The sequence below is a fragment of the Sinohyriopsis cumingii genome, chromosome 16 (genome assembly GCF_028554795.1).
Source record: "Sinohyriopsis cumingii isolate HCF-2022 chromosome 16, ASM2855479v2, whole genome shotgun sequence".
NCBI lineage: Eukaryota > Metazoa > Mollusca > Bivalvia > Unionida > Unionidae > Sinohyriopsis > Sinohyriopsis cumingii.
The window spans coordinates 62,080,982-62,102,434 of record NC_142976.1 but is presented as its reverse complement, the minus strand read 5'-3'; the positions used below and the strand labels follow the sequence as shown (position 1 = coordinate 62,102,434).

The 21,453-nt window shown below is 34.4% G+C and overlaps 1 protein-coding gene across 2 annotated transcripts in view; it reads left to right on the top strand.

The window, feature by feature from the left end:
• The window catches only part of LOC149780552 (protein FAN-like), a 104,284-nt gene that overhangs the window by 57,338 nt on the left and 25,493 nt on the right, over positions 1-21,453 (top strand). For both annotated transcript variants that reach the window (XM_089937585.1, XM_089937584.1), the window contains exons 20-25: positions 2,784-2,877; positions 6,647-6,705; positions 10,247-10,314; positions 14,100-14,167; positions 16,645-16,706; positions 18,764-18,825. In XM_089937585.1, the coding sequence (XP_089793711.1) occupies positions 2,784-2,877; positions 6,647-6,705; positions 10,247-10,314; positions 14,100-14,167; positions 16,645-16,706; positions 18,764-18,825 (413 nt within the window). The remainder of the gene's footprint in view (positions 1-2,783; positions 2,878-6,646; positions 6,706-10,246; positions 10,315-14,099; positions 14,168-16,644; positions 16,707-18,763; positions 18,826-21,453) is intronic.

Here is a 21,453-nt window from a genome sequence, read left to right as displayed (position 1 = left end):
CTTAATCAGAGAAAACGCTGACATCCTTTTTGCATGTATGTTACAAGCAAAGAAGTTTAAATCTACTGCTGTAATTAGATCTTTCATGGGGGGCCCTGATTGGCCTAGTGGTCTAAAGCGCTCTCCGCTACAGATCACTGCCATCTCACCTCTGTCTGCGTGGGTTCGAGTCTCAGATTCGGCCAATGTGGGTATGTGAGAAAGCTTGCCAGTAGCTACTCGTGGGTCAGTGGTTCTTTCCGGGGTTTTCCCGGGTTCTTCCTCCACCATTAATACTGGCCGCCATGTATAGCCTATCGTGTGCTGAAAAATGGCGTTAAACCCTACAACAACAACAACAATAAAGATCTTTCATGGTTGAACTAGATTAACGTTATGGCAGTTGCCAGAATAAAATATGGGAACTGAAGGGTAGTGATGAATAGAGCTCATTATTTCCAAAACTGAGCAACTTGTTGTTGAAGAAACATTTAGCATTGTCGATTTATTACAGAATTTAAAACTCATTGTTTTTTTTAAATTAAAAGCAATGATAACTCTTTTCCACATTAAGTTAATGTAATCTTGCAATCCAGGCTTAATGTGACCATGTTACGTAATGCATGAAGAGCTTAATTTAGATTGCATTTAGGTTTTTCATTATTATTAAAATGTAAAGCTCTTGACAGTTAGAGATTGGTTGCAGAAACAGAGTCAGTGATAGCAAACAAAGCTTTCTTTAAATCAAAATTTCCATCACTTCCATAAACAGTTCTCTTGAAATTGAGTTTCACTTTTGCAGCTATCATAGTGGTGTTGATAGTTGGCAGTCAGCTCGAAACGTTAAGTAAAATTTACTGCTTGATTGTGCCTGATTCAGAGCAGTCCTTTTTTTGTTTTACTTGTTTTTTGTGTGTGACTGGATTCTGATACCAAGTGAACACCTTACATGACTCACTGCCCCATATAGAAAGTGGTAGTGCTCTTTGATCTTTTCAAAGTAGATCATCGATAGTGGCTGCTGTCATACAGCATCCTACCACTATTTGTCTCAACCACTTGCAGTAATAAATATTTATTGCTTTCATGATCCATACATTATGTTGGACAATTTCATTAATAAAAAGTGACTAACATTATTCAAGGATACATATCTAAAAAAGGAAAACATTGTTTTCTGTGTTCTTTTCTTTTAACTTTAAATTTGTCACAATTTTCATATGTTACCAAATTTATTGCGATTGTATCTGGTTTTCATGAAAATGCATTATTACAAATGTATATTGTATTTGATTAAGAAAGTAAAGAAGAACAAAAACTTTGAGTAATTTTGCATTTATTACTAGGGGCCCCGAGTGGTCTAAAGTGTTGTCCGTTACGGATCACTGCCATCTCACCTCTGCCTACGTGGGTTTGAGTCTCGGATTCAGCCAATGTGGGTATGTGAGAAAGCTTGCCAGTAGCTTCTCGCGGGTTGGTGGTTCTTTCCGGGGTTTTCCCAGGTTCTTCCTCCACCAATAATACTGGCCGCCATGTGTAGCCTATCATGTGCTGAAAAATGGCGTTAAACCCCACAACAACAACAACAGCATTTATTACTACTATACTACTACATCTGACATCTTACTACAGAACTTTCACATTTCTGCAGTTTTGCATGTGAATTTGTGATAGGTAATATACGTCGTTCCTCATCTACAGATGTAACCTAATATATAATCATATTCAATACGTTGCAGTACTAAAGATAGTGTTGGTAGCAAAATAAACAAACAAATGATTCTTTACCAATGCAAATAGCTGGGAAGGAGCTTTGAATATCAGCTTGTTTTATATCCTTTTGTAACTTTAAATCTTTGGGTTGGCTTACTCACAAAAACCATGAAAATTGGTGCTCCGCAAATAGTAATCAGTAAAATAATAAAATAGAGTCATGCATACAATTAAATATATACATAGTTGTATTGATTCATAAATTAGATACTTTTTATCTTAATGACCTTAATACCAAGGCACTATATAAAATGTTATAAAATTAATAAAAATTGATTTGTTGTATATCGATTATAAAAATAAAATTGTATGTTTTACTGATTCAGTTTTCATTAGAGACTCGTGTATCTTTCAGTCTTTGATATATATATATATATATATATATATATATATATATATATATATATATATAAAATTATGATCATGCATATCAGTCATGACATTATGTCAGTGATGTAATTGAGATTTTAAAATATAAAGACGTTATCCGTTTCTTTCAGACATTTTATGCCTGAAGAAGCATACAGTAAATGAGAAACTAGATGCACAGAATTATCGGCATTTGTGGGTTTTTTTATATATCCCAATTCGTAAATAGTAATGAAATCACTGCATGTAACGACCTTTTTTATCATGTGCGCTTTTACTGTATATACTCGCTTATAAATTTTGTCCAACTGCATAGACCTAGATATGCCTTTACATAAGGCACAATCAGATCTGGGTCTGTACAGTTTTTTAGAAGTAAATCTAGCAACATAGACCCAGATCTGCCTGCACATTATGCAAGAGCAGATCACATCTATGCAGTGTGCAGCTCGACATGACTTATCAGTTAACATATATGGTATATTATTTTCTTATAACAATTGTGCAATAGACAATTTTGAAACTATGAATGTATTAATGTAATTGATTTGCAGTTATTTTAATCCACAAGATAAATTTTTCATGCATTGTTATTATTAAGAACTATTTAATCTTCTGCCTAAACTGTATTTTTTTTTTGTTCTTTTTCCACTATCATATAGAAGAAGAAGACACCAACGAAATAACAACAAGATTGCCCACTTTGGAAGATTTCTGTAAGATGACGCTTAACAGTCAGTATTCCCTCCATAAAGAGTAAGTCCATTGGTAGGCATGAAAAGTAAGCTTATAAGAGACTGGTTTTGCCTTGCATGAGACAAGTTGATGATTAGTAGTGCCTGGTCTTGCCTTGCATGAGACAAGTTGATGATTAGTAGTGACTGGTCTTGCCTTGCATGAGACAAGTTGATGATTAGTAGTGACAGGTCTTGCCTTGCATGAGACAAGTTGATTAGTAGTGACTGGTCTTGCCTTGCATGAGACAAGTTGATGATTAGTAGTGACTGGTCTTGCCTTGCATGAGACAAATTGATTAGTAGTGCCTGGTCTTGCCTTGCATGAGACAAGTTGATGATTAGTAGTGACTGGTCTTGCCTTGCATGAGACAAGTTGATGATTAGTGGTGACTGGTCTTGCCTTGCATGAGACAAGTTGATGATTAGTAGTGACTGGTCTTGCCTTGCATGAGACAAGTTGATGATTAGTGGTGACTGGTCTTGCCTTGCATGAGACAAGTTGATGATTAGTAGTGACTGGTCTTGCCTTGCATGAGATAAGTTGATGATTAGTAGTGACTGGTCTTGCCTTGCATGAGACAAGTTGATGATTAGTAGTGACTGGTCTTGCCTTGCATGAGACAAGTTGATGATTAGTGGTGACTGGTCTTGCCTTGCATGAGACAAGTTGATGATTAGAAGTTGATGATTAGTAGAAACTGGTCTTGCCTTGCATGAGACAAGTTGATTAGTAGTGACTGGTCTTGCCTTGCATGAGACAAGTTGATGATTAAATAGAGGTGTAACATTTCATTTATGCTCATCACTGTTTTTTCTCCTAGCTGATATATGTATTGGCTGAAGTCCATGAAATTCAGATTTATGGTGATTCATTGAACAGAGACAGTTTATTAATACAACTCATAAAACTTGTGTCATTACAATACAGCAAAGCTGTCTGCGTGAGTTCGAGTCTCAGCCTCGGCTAACGTTGGTACGTGAGAAAGCCTGCCAGTAGCTTCTCGTGGGTCGGTGGTTCTTCCCGGGGTTTTCCAGGGTTCTTCCTCCACCAATTATACTGGCCGCTATGTATAGCCTATCTTGTGCTGAAAAATGGCGTTAAACCCTACAACAACAACAACAATACAGCAAAGAAATAATAAAAAAAATTACTGAGAAAGCCATATTTTCTCTCCACTTTCTTTTGAATGTCTTTGACCAGATCAACACAACAAGTAAATATATTTTAATTTAATGGAGGTACAAGAGTACATAGCTGTGGAGTATGGTCTGCTTGCTGAAAATTATGTACCAGTCTAGCATCTGAAGATTTCAATTAGTTTTGGTCACCCAAACTTTTGCCATACTTTTAGATCCAAAATTTTGCTGCATCATGTGTATTGCCTGAAAGGTTCATGTTTGCAGTGTGCATCATGTAAAGTCTCCAGACAAATATATATTGTAAAATATATTACATCATTTATTATGTATTAAGATGTATATCATACCTGAGGAGTTGTTTCATGGTTACAGTTGTGCTACTTTGTGGCAAATAACTTCACTTTTCTATTATAATCCTCCCACTCTCACCCTGACACACACACACACACACACACATACACACAGATCCTCACCTTAAATATATTTTGTGCCCACCTACCATAGACCATAAAAGCTTATGGGATGGCCTTTTGTCTGTCACTATTGTCTGTCCTCCATCCTCTATCCATCTGTCATCTCTTGTATAACCAACCATTATACTTTTTAGTTTGTCACTGCTGATTTTCTTAAACTACTTGGAGGATTACCATGAAACTTTATGCACACATTCATTTTTTGGTCTACTTGGCCCCAGATGAAAGTAGTGCCATTCCAGCATCCAGTATCGTGTCTGCCATGGTGGCTATCTTAAAAATCATTATCAGTATTACTCCTGAATGGATGGTCATGCCACATTCGGGTTTTCACTGAAAGACTTAATGTGATGTGTAGTTGGTACTAAATGACAAAGGTGCTAATCCAAAATGGCCACCATAGCAGCCATCTTTAATATCTTGTTGTTTCTTATGATGTCTAGTTGTTACTAAATAAAAAATATGGTGCCACTTGGACATCCAATACAGCTGCCACTGAGGCCATCTTGAATGTCTTGTTATTTTTACTCCTCCTGAATATCTTTCTGATCCCAAATGAAAATAGTGCCAGTCTGATGTGGCTGCCGTGGCTTGAAAATCTTTTTATTGCTACTCCTGAGCAGAAAGTCATATTGACATGGGGTTTTCACCAGGTTACTTACTATGTCTGGTTGGTCTTAAATGAAAATGGTACCACTCAGACATCCGTTATGATGAAGACAACAGCTATATTGAAAATCTGGTTGTTGCTGCTGCTCTTGAATGGAAAGTCGTATGAAATGAGCTTTTCACTGAAAGATTTCTTTTGATGTCCAAAATGAAAACGGTGCTGATCTGACATCTAATATGGCCACCACAGCAGCCATTTTGAAAATTATATCATTACTGCTCCTGAACCGATTGTCATATCAGCATGTGACTTTCACTGGAAGACTTATGATGTCTAGTTGGTTCCAAATAAAAATGGTGCTGATTTGACCTCCAGTATGGCTGCCTCAGTTGCAGTCTTGACAGTTTTGTTCATTCTACTCCTCCTAGATGAACTGTCTTATCAGTTTTGAGAATACTTGTTATGATGTGAAGAAATTGTGCTAATCTGACATCCAGTACAGTCATGATGACTGCCATCAGAAAAATCTTGTTATGGCTACTCTTCTTGGATGGAGGGTCTTATCGACATGAGGTTTTCACCAGAAGACTTGTGTCTAGATGGGACAAAATGAAAATGATGTCAATCTGACATCCAAGTATGACAACCATGGTGGTTATCTTGAAAATCATGTTATCGCTACTTCCAAATGGATTCACATAGGATTTTCATACTAATAATAATTTCTAGTTGGTACTGAACAAAATGGCTCTTCGTTACGGATCACTGCCATCTCACCTCTGCCTGCGTCGGTTCGAGTCTAAGATTCAGCCAATATGGGTATGTGAGAAAGCTTGCCAGTAGCTTCTCATGGGTCGGTGGTTCTTTCCGGGGTTTTCCCGGGTTCTTCCTCCACCATTAATACTGGCCGCCATATATAGCCTATCGTGTGCTGAAAAATGGCGTTAAACCTCACAACAACAACAACTGAACAAAATGGTGTGACTCTTACATCCAGTATGGTTGCTGCAGAAGCTAATTTGTAAATCTTTTCACTGCTCAGAAATATCAGAGATGGCTTTAACACTCAGCAGTTAAAACAGAAATTATCTTATCTTGAATTCTTGGATTTTTTTTCTTCAATGAACAGAACATGACTGCCCCTTCAATTTTGTTTAAAGCTGTTGTGCAAACAGTAAAGCTTCCTGATCAATAGCATACATATACACATGTTGTGTGTGTGTGTAAACAGTATACACATATTGTGTGTGTGTGTGTGTATATATATATATATTATATTTGTCAACATGTTTGTCTAGCAAAGATATAGACAAGTATTGCATATATATATATATATATATATATATATATATATATATATATATGTATATGTATATATATATATGCATATGTATATGTATATATATGTGTATATATATATGCATATGTATATATATATATGTATATATATATGTGTATATGTGTGTGTGTATATATATATATATATATATATATATATATATATATATATATATATATATATATATATATATAATGTTTATATAAAATGTTTATTTACTTTTCAGTGTTGTGACAGATATCAAACAATCTCCCGATGGAAAATGTATTTTCTCTGTCTCTCAGGGTTTGTATATAATCAAGAATACAGTAATTTCATAAATACCAAGTTTAAAATTTCTGTTAGTCATGGTTAGCCAAAAAATAGCTTTCCATGTGAATGTGTCTAGGTATTAATGAGTTGTTTGTATGCTTTTAATATGCTGTAGTGGCTAATCAAGATAATTAGGTGTATGATCTGTGCTAATAGGGTAATTAGATGTATGATCTGTGCTAATAGGGTAATTAGATGTATGATCTGTGCTAATAGGGTAATTAGATGTATGATCTGTGCTAATAGAGGCTGCCACTCAAAGGTTACTGAAAGCCTGACTATCAAACAATCAAATCTGATTTCTAGGGGTGGACAATGATTATAGTTTTTGAAGCAGAATTTACAAACAATGGTTTTAAAAAAAGATAATCTCAGTTTTATGAACTTATTTTAATATCTCTAGTTTAATGTTTTTTATTTGTTATGTCTCTTGCATCATCTCACAGTATGTATGAATATATGGATTTGGTTTAACACTATGTCAGAACAATACTGACTGTTACAATAACAATCTGCAATTTATGTTATGCTTTTAAAGAAATATTTTTTGAAAATTGTTAATGCAGATCTCATGGGGAATCTTTGAACAGCAAGTTTCTTCCTTTTACTTTACATTGTCATTTCATTTATATTATCATTATATTTGCACTTCATTACATTAGTTTTTGAAATCCTGCCCTCTCTTCATTAAATATACTCAAATATTTATGACACTGTTTAAGTTGTATAACTGCCAATGATAAATTTCACTGTTGCAAACTTGACAAGTACTGTAGGATTAATGCCTGTATACATGTATAAACCTGTTGGATTTATTTCTAGGAGAGTGAAAATTAGAAGCAGATTACAAAGGACAATTTTGAAATTACCAATGTTCTAAAGGAGTTGAAAAATGTTAGATGAGACTGAACTGGGACATTTAGGTCTTAACAACAAACTGCAGTTACTGTCGTTGATTAGTGGGTGTTTATATACAGTACCTGGTCCAAAGATGTATTGCAGCAGCTGTTTTTGGCACCAATGGAACAACACTGACCTTGAACTAAACATGTGATGATAGATTGCACATTGCATTACTTATCATACTGTCCTGACATTCAAGGGACAGTCTTCATGTGGTAAAAAAATAATAGTTAACAATCAGTTATGCTTTGATACAGGACATTGTGGATTGTAAAAATTACAAGTAATTTCAATTCATGTCTGTTAAATATCCTGCCTTCCAAAATAAACTTTTATATACTGCCTTTTGGAGGATGTCCATTAATCAATCCATCCTTCCTTATGGTACAGTGACGTTCATGATGATAATTTCTCAGTTTTTTTATCAGTTGCCATGAAACTTGACAAATGTTATGGTCACATGCTTTGATTTTCATTTTATTGGTTTTAGTGACACTTTAGCATGTTTATTGGCTACATGATGATGAGAAATTGGGAGTTAGGTGATTTTCTCTAGAATGCTTAGTCAACCTAGGTTGGATTAGGTCAGCATAGAACCTGAGACCCATGGATTACAAGTCCGACACTACCAACTGACCTGCTGAAGTTTGTAAGAGTTATTGCACAATTTTGATAGCACATCTGGGCCCACAGTGTTGGATTGCTAAATATTTAATTTTTGGTCATCGCCCGAAAAAGAACATATTGACAAATAACTTTGCTTCCCAGTTTTGTTTTAGAGTTATTTCCTTTTTTGTTTAATAGCTAAATGCAGTGAATAGCAGAATCTAGTTAGCACAACTAGTCCTGCAATTTTTGATGGTGGGCCATAAAACATGATAATCACCAGATGATGTACATTTAGTATCAATAAATCACTTTGCAGCAGCAAGGTTTGCTAGAGTTATTGCCCTTTTTTGTAGTTTAAAGTAGCTAATTAGTCTCATTAGTAGCAATAGTTCCACTGTTTTTTACGGATTGCCTAGCAAGGTGATAATGTTATGGTAATCACATGAAGATGTGGATGTCAAAAAATCATTTTGCTTCTGCAATTTTTGATGTGCTTATCTTCTATCTTAATGCAATGTTTAACAATTCCATTGAGTGCCTTTGTATTTGATAAATTGCCCTGAAAGTTGATAAATACTATGGTTGTTATTGGAAGATATTTGTATCGACAAATCACTTTGCTCTTGCAATTTGTTTTTTGAAGTTATTATGCTTTTTTCTTAACTTAATGCAGTGTATGACACTGCAACTAGTCCTGCATTGTTGGTGGATTGTCCTAAAAGTTGAGTTATTGTCCTTTATTGTCATACAGTTGCATGCAGTGTAAGATCTTATTAATACAACTTGTCTTTGTTTTTTTTTATTGAAACCTGCCACATTTTATATGCATCATTTAAAGATGCACATACTGACAAATCTTTGAGACTGCTCCAGTGGCCTATTGGTTAGAGCATCTGCATTGGATTCAGTAGGTCGTGGTTTGAAGCCCGGCTGAGTCATACCACAGACTTGTAAAAATGGGACTAACATCTGCCTCGCTAGGTGCTCAGCATTAAGAGGTTAGTGTTCAGACTGGTCGGCCTGGTGTCAGAATAATGTGACTGGGTGGGACATGATGATATATGTCTGTGGCATGATGCCCCAGTGCTAAATATTACTATCAACTGCCATACTGCAAACATAGTAGTGATATGACTGATTTTTTTTTAAAGCTACATAAAAAATCCAAGTCACACACAGACACACACACATCTTTATGCACCACTAATTTGTTTAAGAGTTATTGCCCTTAGCTGGATGCAGTATATGATATACATTTGTGACTGTAACTGCTCTTGCAGTTTTCATTGGATTGATTTGAAACTTAATACATATTGCAGTTATTATCAGAAAACATGCATGTTTACAAATTGGCCAATGTTTGTATGAGAAAAAAACTTGCCATTAGCTTCCTGTGGGTTGTTGGTTTTTACTGGGAGTTTTGCTGGGTTCTTCCTCTTCCAGTTATACTCTCATAGCCTATCATGTGCTGAAAAAATGATGATAAACCCACAACAACAACAGCAACAACAAAATTGACTCAAGAGTATTGGTTCTTATGTCACTTTGTATCCTTCTGTTATATTATTATGCCATTTCAAATATATTGATAACACACAGTACACTTACTTTTCATTACTTAAAGGTTATGTTGCAGACCATACTTGATGTCCAGTCTTCAAAGTCAAGGTCATGGGACAACATGTACTCTGGTTATTATGATGCTGTTGCCATATCATTTGCAAGGGAGATTACTCTTGCTAATGATGAGAAAAGTTATGGTTCAGTCCCATTGCCATCTTGTAAAACTTCTGGCAGAGAATTTCAAAGAGGGATGAAACTTTGTACATTTATCTACATCTATAAAATACGTGTTATGTGTCATAACTTCAGGGCTGAGATCACTAATGAACATAATGATAGTATCTTGTTTCCACTACATATAATGCAGGGCTAGTCAGGGGACATAATTTCACCACATTTGGTTGTTTACAGTGTGTACTTTTCTTCCTTTTCAATGCAGACAGTCTATTGAAGATGTATTCTTTAGAAGAGCAGAGACAGCTTAGGAGTGTCACCATGTCTAGTATGGTGAGTATTTCAGTTTTATTTTTTAATGTCAAGAGCACATGATAGAGTATTATCAGTGTTATATACCTCACTTGTTTTTCCTAACATCTGTGTTAGATTTAAAGGCATGGGGAGGGGGCTAAAGGAACTTTAATTATGTATGGGTGGTTGGGTCATCCAGACTGTTCTAAGTGTTCTAATTTGACCGGTCCCATAAAAATGTAATGTTTGTTGAATCAAAATATTTAATTCTGGTAAAGCCCCTAATAGCACTGAACACTTAAAAAAATACAGTAAATAAAATACAAGGTGTACAGTACCTTTTAATTGTACAACTATCCAAGACAAAACAGAGCAGAAGTTCAACTATATAGGAAACTAGTAAGTAGAGAATTATGTTATGAAAACTGTGAATATATTTATTTTGGTGGGCATAAATGTTCATGGTTTTGCAAGACTGTAAATTGTCTGGATACTTATATTCATGGATTGGGGAAGGAGTCCTTTTGTTTGCAAAGAAAGGCCATTGCTCATGGGTCCTTAAATTTGTGGATTTGGAAAGCAGTGCTGTTGTTTTCACAGTATAAATACTGTTTGATAGGTCATTAAAGTCTTGGATTTGGAAACTTGTGCTGCTGTTTCCACAGTGAAAATACTTTTTGAGGGGTTAAATTTCTTGGATTTGGAAATTAGTGCAATTGTTTCCACAGTAAAATATTCATTGGGTTTTTATATTCATGATTTTGAAAAGTATTGCTGGTTTTCGTAAGTAGTCATATTGTTTCCACAATATTAATACTGTTCATTGGGTCTTTAAATTTGTGGAATTGGAAACCCATGCTATTGTTTCCACAGTAAAAATACTTCTCATTGGGTCTTGACATTCATGGAATTTGAAACTAGTGCTATTGTTTCCACAGTAAAAATACTTCACATTAGGTCTTTAAATTTGTGGAATTGAAAATAGTGCTATTGTTTTCACAGTGAAAATACTTCTCATTGGGTCTTTAAATTCATGGTTTGTAGCAACCATGAAATCTGAACATTTTATCTTACATAGATAATGATAGTATAGAAATGTATATTTGTCATGCCATTGCCTTGCCACAATAATGATAGTATAGATTTGGATATTTGTCATGCCAATGCCTTGCCAAGATAATAATAGTATAGATTTAGATATTTGTCATGCCACTTCCTTTCCAAGATAGTGATTGTATAGATTTGGATATTTGTCATGCCATTGCCTTGCTACAACAATGATAGTATAGATTTACTTATTTGTCATGTCATTGCCATTGCCAAGATAATGATAGTATAGATTTGATTTTTTTTCATGACATTGCCTTGACATGATAATGATAGTATAGATTTGGATATTTGTCTTCCCATTTCAGAGATAATGATGCTGTAGATTTGGATATTTGTCTTGCCATTGCAAAGATAGTGAGGCTATAGATTTGGATATTTGTCTTCCATTGCAAAGACAATGATGCTATCGATTTGGATATTTGTCATGCCATTGCCAAGATAATGATGCTATAGATTTGGATATTTGTAATACCATTGCCATGCCAATATAATGATTGTATAGATTTGTATATTTGTCATGCCATTGCCTTGCTATGACAATGATAGTATAGATTTGAATATTTGTCATGCCATTGCCAAGATAATGATGGTATAGATTTGGCTGTTTATCATGCCATTGCCTTGCTATGACAATGATAGTATAGATTTGTATATTTTTCATGCCATTGCCTTGCTATGACAATGATAGTATAGATTTGGATGTTTATCATGCCATTGCCTCACATAGAAATGGTCTCTGTCCGTTTTGTCAGTTAATCCATCTTGTAAACTCTAGAATCCAGTTTAATATTAGACTTGTAAACTCCTTTGTATCCATATTTTATTAGTAGATTTGTAAACTCTCTATATTCACATTTTATTAGAGTTGTAAACTCGCTATATCTACATTTTATTGTTAGAGTTGTAAACTCTCTAGTATCCACATTTTATTGTTATAGTTGTAAACTCTCTAGTATCCACATTGTATTGTTAGAGTTGTAAACTCTCTAGTATCCACATTTTATTGTTGTAGTTGTAAACTCTCTAGTATCCACATTTTATTGTTAGAGTTGTAAACTCTCTAGTATCCACATTTTTGCCTTGAAGCTTAATCTCAACAACAGCTCAGATGAGTTTTGATGTGTCCATTGCGAACGTCATTCTTAGAGTTATGGCCCTTGGTCATCTTAGCAATGGCAATACTAATACACTACCTTCTGAACATTGGCATCCAAATTTTTACATTGATTTCAACCAGATTTGGTCTGAAGCTTCATGTCAACAGGAAAAAGAGTTTTGTCTGAGTTTAGAATAGGCATCCTAGTGACTTGTGAACACTGACATTTTTGTTTGATTTCAGTCAAATTTACTGGGAAACTTCATCTCAGCAGAATCTTGGATGAAGTTGATGATGACCAAGTTTTTGCACAGTTTATGACATTTTTTGACTTAGAATGGGAAACTCATTGGCTTGTGACTTTTGTGACCTTTGTTTGACTTTTAGAATGGGATTTTCATTGGCTTGTGACTTTTATGACCTTTGTTTGACTTTTAGAATGGGATTTTCATTGGCTTGTGACCTTTATTACCTTTGTTTGACTTAGAATGGGAAACCCATTGGCTCGTGAGCACTCTGGGAAGAATTAAAATTTTCTGTTCAATTCAACAAAATTGCTTGTGTAGTTGCACCTCTGCAAGGTATCAGATGAGGAGTTTTGTTTTGAGTTTTTTTTTACAGAGATATAGTCCTTGATGAATTAGAATAGGCATTCCTGTTGCTTGTTAACACTTTAACATTCTCACATTTTGTTTGATTCCAATTAAAGATATAGTGAAGGCATACATCAACAAGGTTGTGGATGAATTTGAAGGTGACTTTAATTTACAAAGATGTGAAAGAATTAGAATGGGCATTCCACTGGGATATGAACATTCCAACATTCATATTGTCCATTTGATTTGAACCAGACTGTGTAGCTTCATCTGAGAAAGGTCCAGATAACTTCTATCATGATTAGATTTTTATATTTTACAGAGTTATGGTTCTTGAACAGCTTAGACATTTCACTGTCTTTCAAACAATGTAGCATTCACATTATTTTGCTTGATTCCAACCACATTTATTAATAAAATTAAAATGAAATTATGGCCCCTGTTTAATTTAAAATTATAGCCTTGTTTTGATTTAAAATGATAGCCTGTTTGAGTTTTAGTCTGTGTTTGACCTAAAATTATAACATCTCATTTGAATTAAACTTGTAGCCCCTGCTTGACTTAACATTGTCCTTCAGTTTGATGAGAATTTTATTTCTGATTATTAATTGTTTAAAAACTTCATGGACCAAAATCAAATATGGTTGGAGACTTTACATCAAGGAGACCTAGGTCAAAGACAATTTTACTCTTATCAGACCAAGATCAAAGAGCATATTACTGTTTTCAGACATAGGTCAAAGATCGTTGTACTTTTTTCAAACATATGTCAAAGAGAATTTTACTTTTAGGTCACAGAAAATTTTACTGTTTTCAGATGTTTTGCAGTTTTATAGTCCCATTTGTTTTGCTAAAACTCATTGCATCAGTTAGATCATTGTCATAATGGCAGATTTATGGTTGATAGGAATAAAGTATGATGGTTTATTTTGGTTCAAGATGTGTTGGATGGGTGCTCTAAATAATGAGATTATCACTAGCCATTATTGAGATGAAAATTCATTGTATTTGTTTTGTCTCAGGCTCTTTCATCGTGTCAAGTGATGCCAGACAGCAAGACCATAGTAGTTGGATCATGGGACAATAATGTGTAAGTTAGGAACAGCCTGGTGTTCATTTTACATTTTACTCATGCCATAAAGATATGTAACGCACTTATCCTGCACAGTGTAACATAGCAATGTGTTACTTTCTGTAACAGCACTTGTCCTGTACCAGTGTAACATATAGCAGTGCATTTTATGCCCATAACTGCACTAACCCTGTACCAGTGGAACATATAGAAGCATGTTACAGTCTGTAATAGCGCTAATCCGGCATAAGTTTAACATATATTGATGTGTTAATGTCTGTAAAAGCACTCAACCTGCATGTGTTTAACATAAAAATCAGAAGCAGCACTCACCCTGTAACAATGTAATATACAGCTGTGTGTTTAACATGGCAGTGTGTTAATCTCCGTAGCAGCATTCACCCTGTAACAATGTAATATACAGCTGTGTGTTTAACATGGCAGTGTGTTAATCTCTGTAGCAGCACTCACCCTGTAACAATGTAATATACAGCTGTGTGTTTAACATGGCAGTGTGTTAATCTCTGTAGCAGCATTCACCCTGTAACAATGTAATATACAGCTGTGTGTTTAACATGGCAGTGTGTTAATCTCTGTAGCAGCATTCACCCTGTAACAATGTAACATATAGTTGTGTATTAATGTCTGTAACGTTGCCCTGTAGTAGTGTAATGTATATCAGTTAGCACTCTTGTTATTAGCATGTTAGTAAAAGCACTCATCCTGTACCAGTGTAACATGTGTTAATGTCTGTAACAGTGCTCACCCTGTATCAGTGTTAAATTAGCATTGTGTTAATTCTGTAACAGCAATCACTCTATATTAGTGTAACAGATAGCAGAGTGTTAACATCTGTTGCAGCACTCACTCTGTACCATTTTAAAGATAGGTGCAGCTGGAGTAAAAATTGAATTAAATTTTCCCATCTGACGTTGATAAATTTGTACACCACCTGCAAGCGTTAATAGATGGAACTTTTAAGCTTATGTGTGGCATAAATATAATTTGGATGTTTAAGGAGCAGTAGTACAATATATGAACACCGCTCATAAAATTGTACTGCTACTGTCTTATGTTTATCAATTTGTGCTCCAGTTAAATTTGATTATGAATGGAAATACTTGCTGTTTTTATGTGTATATGGAGATACTTAATATGCTACTTTTCATATGTGTATATGGAGATACTTAGTATGCTACTTTTCATATGTGTATATGGAGATACTTAGTATGCTACTTTTCATATGTGTATATGGAGATACTTAGTATGCTACTTTTCATATGTGTATATGGAGATACTTAGTATGCTACTTTTCATATGTGTATATGGAGATACTTAGTATGCTGCTTTTCATATGTGTATATGGAGATACTTAGTATGCTACTTTTCATATGTGTATATGGAGATACTTAGTATGCTACTTTTCATATGTGTATATGGAGATACTTAGTATGCTACTTTTCATATGTGTATATGGAGATACTTAGTATGCTGCTTTTCATATGTGTATATGGAGATACTTAGTATGCTACTTTTCATATGTGTATATGGAGATACTTGTTATGCTACTTTTCATATGTGTATATGAGGATACTTGGTATGCTAATTTTCATATGTGTATATGGAGATACTTGGTATGCTAGTTTCATATGTGTATATGGAGATATTTGGTATGCTACTTTTCATATGTGTATATGGAGATACTTGTTATGCTACTTTTCATATGTGTATATGGAGATACTTAGTATGCTACTTTTCATATGTGTATATGGAGATACTTGTTATGCTACTTTTCATATGTGTATATGGAGATACTTGGTATGCTAGTTTCATATGTGTATATGGAGATATTTGGTATGCTACTTTTCATATGTATATATGGAGATACTTAGTATGCTACTTGTCATATGTAAATTGTTTATTCTGTTTTCTTTGCTCAGCACTAATGTATTGGAGGGTGGTGTCCCTTGTATAGAATAAATTGGAAAGTTGAGGTGGTATTGTGCTGATTGTGTGCTGCACACACATACCTGACTCAGTTATAGTGGAGCACATTCTTGTCAAGTATGTAGACTTCCACCATGTGTGACAGAAGTATTTTGACATGAATTGTATGAAAAAGTACTACCCAAAAAAATCTTGCACTTTTTATGGGAATGCGGTTTATGCAACAAATTTAATCATATTTTAAGGATTTAGATGTGCTGCCATTATGTTATTTGATATACACTTTTCACATCATTAGTACTATATTATATCTTGTTGTAATTCATATTTGCATTTCTTGGGAAGGGTTCATCTAGTGCTTAAACTTCGGAGGAATTCTGTGTTACATTTTTTAATATAACATTTAGTTGGCACCATATAGCCACTACTGTGCTGAGGTGCCTTAAAATGCTACTACATACATGCATACATTTCCTCTCTCAACATTTGCAGCATAAATAAATTTCTTAAGGCCATAATAATAGGTGTTTATTCATTTCCATTCACAGATACTTTTATAGTGTGGAATTTGGACGAATCTTGGATACCCTTCATGCTCATGATGACGCAGGTATGATTTGGTTTAGAAATTCTGGATTCTGAAATGTTATCTATTAGATGAAAGAGGAATCAACTGTAGTTATCAGTTTTATACATGTGATGGAGTAATGATAATTTCTTTTCTTTCTGAAACATTTTAGATTGAGCACGTGCAAAATATATTATAATTTTGATTTCTAAAAACACATGGAGGTGATTGTTGTGTCTTTTTTAGTAGCAATAATATGTTAGCATTTAATTTTTGTTGGCAATAATATTCATAAGAACACTAATTCACTTGAGGAATGGGTATTGCATATAATCTCACTGTCTCTCATGTACAGTTTATGCACACCGTCACACTTATTTATCTCCCTCTCACTCATAAAAAAAACATGTTACAGTATATGCACATTGCCATACCTATTTATCTCGCTTATTCCTATAAAACCATGTATAGTATATGTGCACCATAATGATTATTTTATATCACTCTCATTGCTATAAAACCATGTACATTATATTTAACACTGCCATACATATTTATCTCTCATTCCTATAAAACTATGTACATTCTCACTATCATTACTATAAAACCATGTACAGTATATGCACACTACCATACCTTTTTATCTCCCTATCACTGGTAAAGACCATGTACAGTATATGCACACCACCATAACTTTTCATCTACCTATCACTGGTAGAGACCATGTACAGTATATGCACACCACATAACTTTTTATCTCCCTATCACTGGTAGAGACCATGTACAGTATATGCACACCACATACCTTTTTATCTCCCTTTCACTGTTAGAGACCATGTACAGTATATGCACACCACATACCTTTTTATCTCCCTATCACTGGTAGAGACCATGTACAGTATGTGCACACCACCATAACTTTTCATCTCCCTATCACTGGTAGAGTATATGCACACCACATACCTTTTTATCTCCCTATCACTGGCAGAGACCATGTACAGTATGTGCACACCACATGCCTTTTCATCTCCCTATCACTGGTAGAGTATATGCACACCACATACCTTTTTATCTCTCTATCACTGGTAGAGACCATGTACAGTAGATGCACACCACATAACTTTTCATCTCCCTATCACTGGTAGAGTATATGCACACCACATACCTTTTTATCTCTCTATCACTGGTAGAGACCATGTACAGTATATGCACACCACCATAACTTTTCATCTCCCTATCACTGGTAGATTATATGCACACCACATACCTTTTTATCTCCCTATCACTGGCAGAGACCATGTACAGTATGTGCACACCACATACCTTTTCATCTCCCTATCACTGGTAGAGACCATGTACAGTATATGCACACCACATACCTTTTCATCTCCCTATCACTGGTAAAGACCATGTACAGTATATGCAGAGCACCATACCTATTCATCTCCCTATCACTGGTAAAGACAATGTACAATACCATGCCTATTTATCTCATTCTCACTCATATAAGAGAGTTGGAGAAATATGTAGTACAGTTTATTAAGGTCATACAGTAGTATATCAGACTAGTCCGAAATTGGTCAGGGCAAAATTGTTTTTTTCAATAAAAATGGTTGAATAAAACATGTACAGCCCATGTTTGGTTATATTCTTGATCAGATGCTCTGGCTCAGGCTTCAATAAATTTCTCAAATGTTCTCCTCAAACATATCACAGTAATTTTTTATTCTTATGTTGATATTTGAAGTTTTTTTGGGATCTAGAAGTGATAGAAATGATGAAAAATTTAATTAAATTTCATAGTTAAAAACTACAATTTGGACTGTTTCTGTTATTGTAAAATAAGAACTTCAGGAATTTCTGAATGTTGGGAAATCCTTAAAATTTCCTCAGAGATAAACAAGACTTTCTGGATGAATTGACGATGACATTACGACTGTTTTACGATGTTATGACTATTTTAATTCTTTATAGCTTTTGATTATTCAGTGCATGATTCATTCTTGATAACCAAGAAATAAGGTCATTGAAAAAAATCAGTTTGAGAAAGAAAATTTGGCCTGTTTAATCATGACCTGGGTTTTTTTCTTTTTTTGCAGTGTCCTGTATTTACTGGCAAAATAACACTCTTCTCACTTCATCATGGGATTCTACAGTTAAGGTGGGTTGTTTAATCAGTGATTTGATAATCCTTAATATATAAATAGTCTGTTTCATTGATTAAAATTTTCAGAAATTTGCTTGTGATAGACTTAACCTAAAATAAAGAAGGAAATAAACAGCCATTGTTAATGTTATGGCTTGCTGCAAGTTTACATTTAGTTGTTGGCTATAATATGTTGGGGGAAGGGGTAAACTAGTCAGAAGTCATTCATTGCATACCTGTCAACTCTTACACTCAGAGAATAAAGCTCCCGATCTTTGGGGTCTTTCCACTCCTACCTCCAGATTTCATAATATCTCCAGATTTTTGCAGAGAACTCCCGATTATTACATTGTCCATCATATTTCATTTTTCCTAAAAATAAATCCTTCATAAATAGATATATCATATGCAGTCCACAGAAGTCATCTTTTATTTATCACCTGTGAATTATGTTGTGATGAAATAATTATCAGACTTCAAAGAATTTGTTTTCTTCAGTAAATAGAAACTTAAGTTTAATTATTATTCATGTAAATTTATGAAGAATTTTTACTCCTACAGGAATACTAAAATCAGGAAATAAATCACAACAAAACATAAAGTACAACAACAATAAAATTTGTCAGTAATTTGTTTCATTCCCAAAAATGAGCATTGTGGATATGGAGCATCTCCAAAGAAACTTGCATAAGTAAACACATGGCAATACTGTAATGTATGTATATGCACACATTAATTACCATCATTAAATTTAAAGAAAAAATGAAGAATAAAATACCATGCCCTCATATGTGCCCTCCAAAGACTAATTCAGAATAAATATGTTATATAGTAAACAATGTCAGATAGTAAACAATGTCAGATGCCTTATGAGTTGACAATAAGGAAGTTAGGTGGGCTATAAAAGGTGGGGAAAATAGTTGCCACATGTCCTGAAGCTTGAAACTGCATATTTAGGAACCGTTACATACAACAAAATAGGGTATTGTTTATTTGCCAGTTAATTGCTGGTGCTTTCATAACACACACTGTAGAACATGGTTTCTTTAAATTATGTAGAGGGCCAGTCCATTTCACAAGATAATTGCAGTGATAGAGATTAACTGTTAATTAGTCACACTGGCTTTCTTGCTTGTTTACTTAAGACTAACCTTTAGCTATTGTGCACTTTTTCTTGGCCACAGCTGATCAGAATATGAAAAGAGGGCACATCCTTGGGGAAAATAAGGTATGTCACATGGAGAAATGGTGTGTCCTTTGATAATTTCATGCATATTGGACCAGGAATATCAGTCAATATTTAGTGAAAACAAGGCTTACGGATGTCGCAAAAAACCTCCCAATTTTAGGTCCCAATCGCCTAGTTTTTTTATTCAGTCTCCCTACTTAGCTGTTAAAGGTTGACAGGTATGTCATTGCCATAAAAGAGCATATTAAAAACATGTCTTCAAAGAGTTAACATAGATTGATCAATCAATGTTTTGATCATGATTATTACATGGATATTTTGTCTGATGCTGTTTCAGATAATGGCTTGTTCAGACTTAGTCTAACATAAATAAGTAAATAAACAGCCATTCGCAGTGTTATGAATAGCTATAAATGAGTTTATATTAACTTTGTGACACAGTTGGGTTAAATATGTTCGGGGTACACTATTAAGGAATCACGCATTGCTTTGTTATGAAGAGGATATTCAGAACTTCTCTGCATGCAAAAATGGTCCCACAAGACAGGTGTTCTATTATGTTCTATTTGACTGTTTAACAAATTAATTAATTGAGAATCTGATATCTTAAGACAGGAGGTCTCCTTTCACATTGTTTTTTTCAATCCAGGTTTAACTATATGGATCAAGTAGACATGGAATTCCAGTACTTCCAGATTTTAGTTTACATTTTATTTTGCCATTATCATGAAATTTAAAGGCTACATAATATTTTTTTTAATTGATCCATATGATAACAGGTGATCAAAGAAACAGATTGTTTAAACTCAGTTCTTCTTAGAAACAACATTATATGAATTTCCACCATGCGATGTTTTCTTTCTTAATTTGATGATTTTAAAAATCTGTTGTATCGCTTGGTTTGATATGGTTTGTTTTTCACTAAGCATTAAGCTGGCATTGCTTTATCACTGGGGAGAAATCTCAAATTTGAGGCATTCTGAAACTGTGTTATATGCCCACCATAATGTGGAGCATGTTATTTTATGTTTTATATCCATCTGTCAGTCACCAATTTCATTCCAAAGCAATCACTTTTGTTGTTCGCATCTTCAGTTGCCAAACTTTGTGGATAGTTTGCACTTGGGGTAAGGAAGAACTCTGTGTCATGCTATGAGCTCAAAGGTCAAGGTTACTGTAATAACTCTAGTTCTCCACTTTCTTATTTACCAGACAATGTGGTTAGTTTCAACTTTGGGTAAGGAAGAACCATATTGGTTTAGTGTTCAAAAGGTTAAAGGTCAAGATTACACTGACAAAGACAGAAAGTAGCATCTGTATAGTAACTGAATTATCCAGTGAACTCAGTATAGGGAAGAACCCTATTGATTTCGGAGTCAAAAGGTACAAGGTCAGGGTTACTGTGACTGAAAGAGTTTTAAAGAAAAATGGTTAGTGTACATTTGTTCTATAGG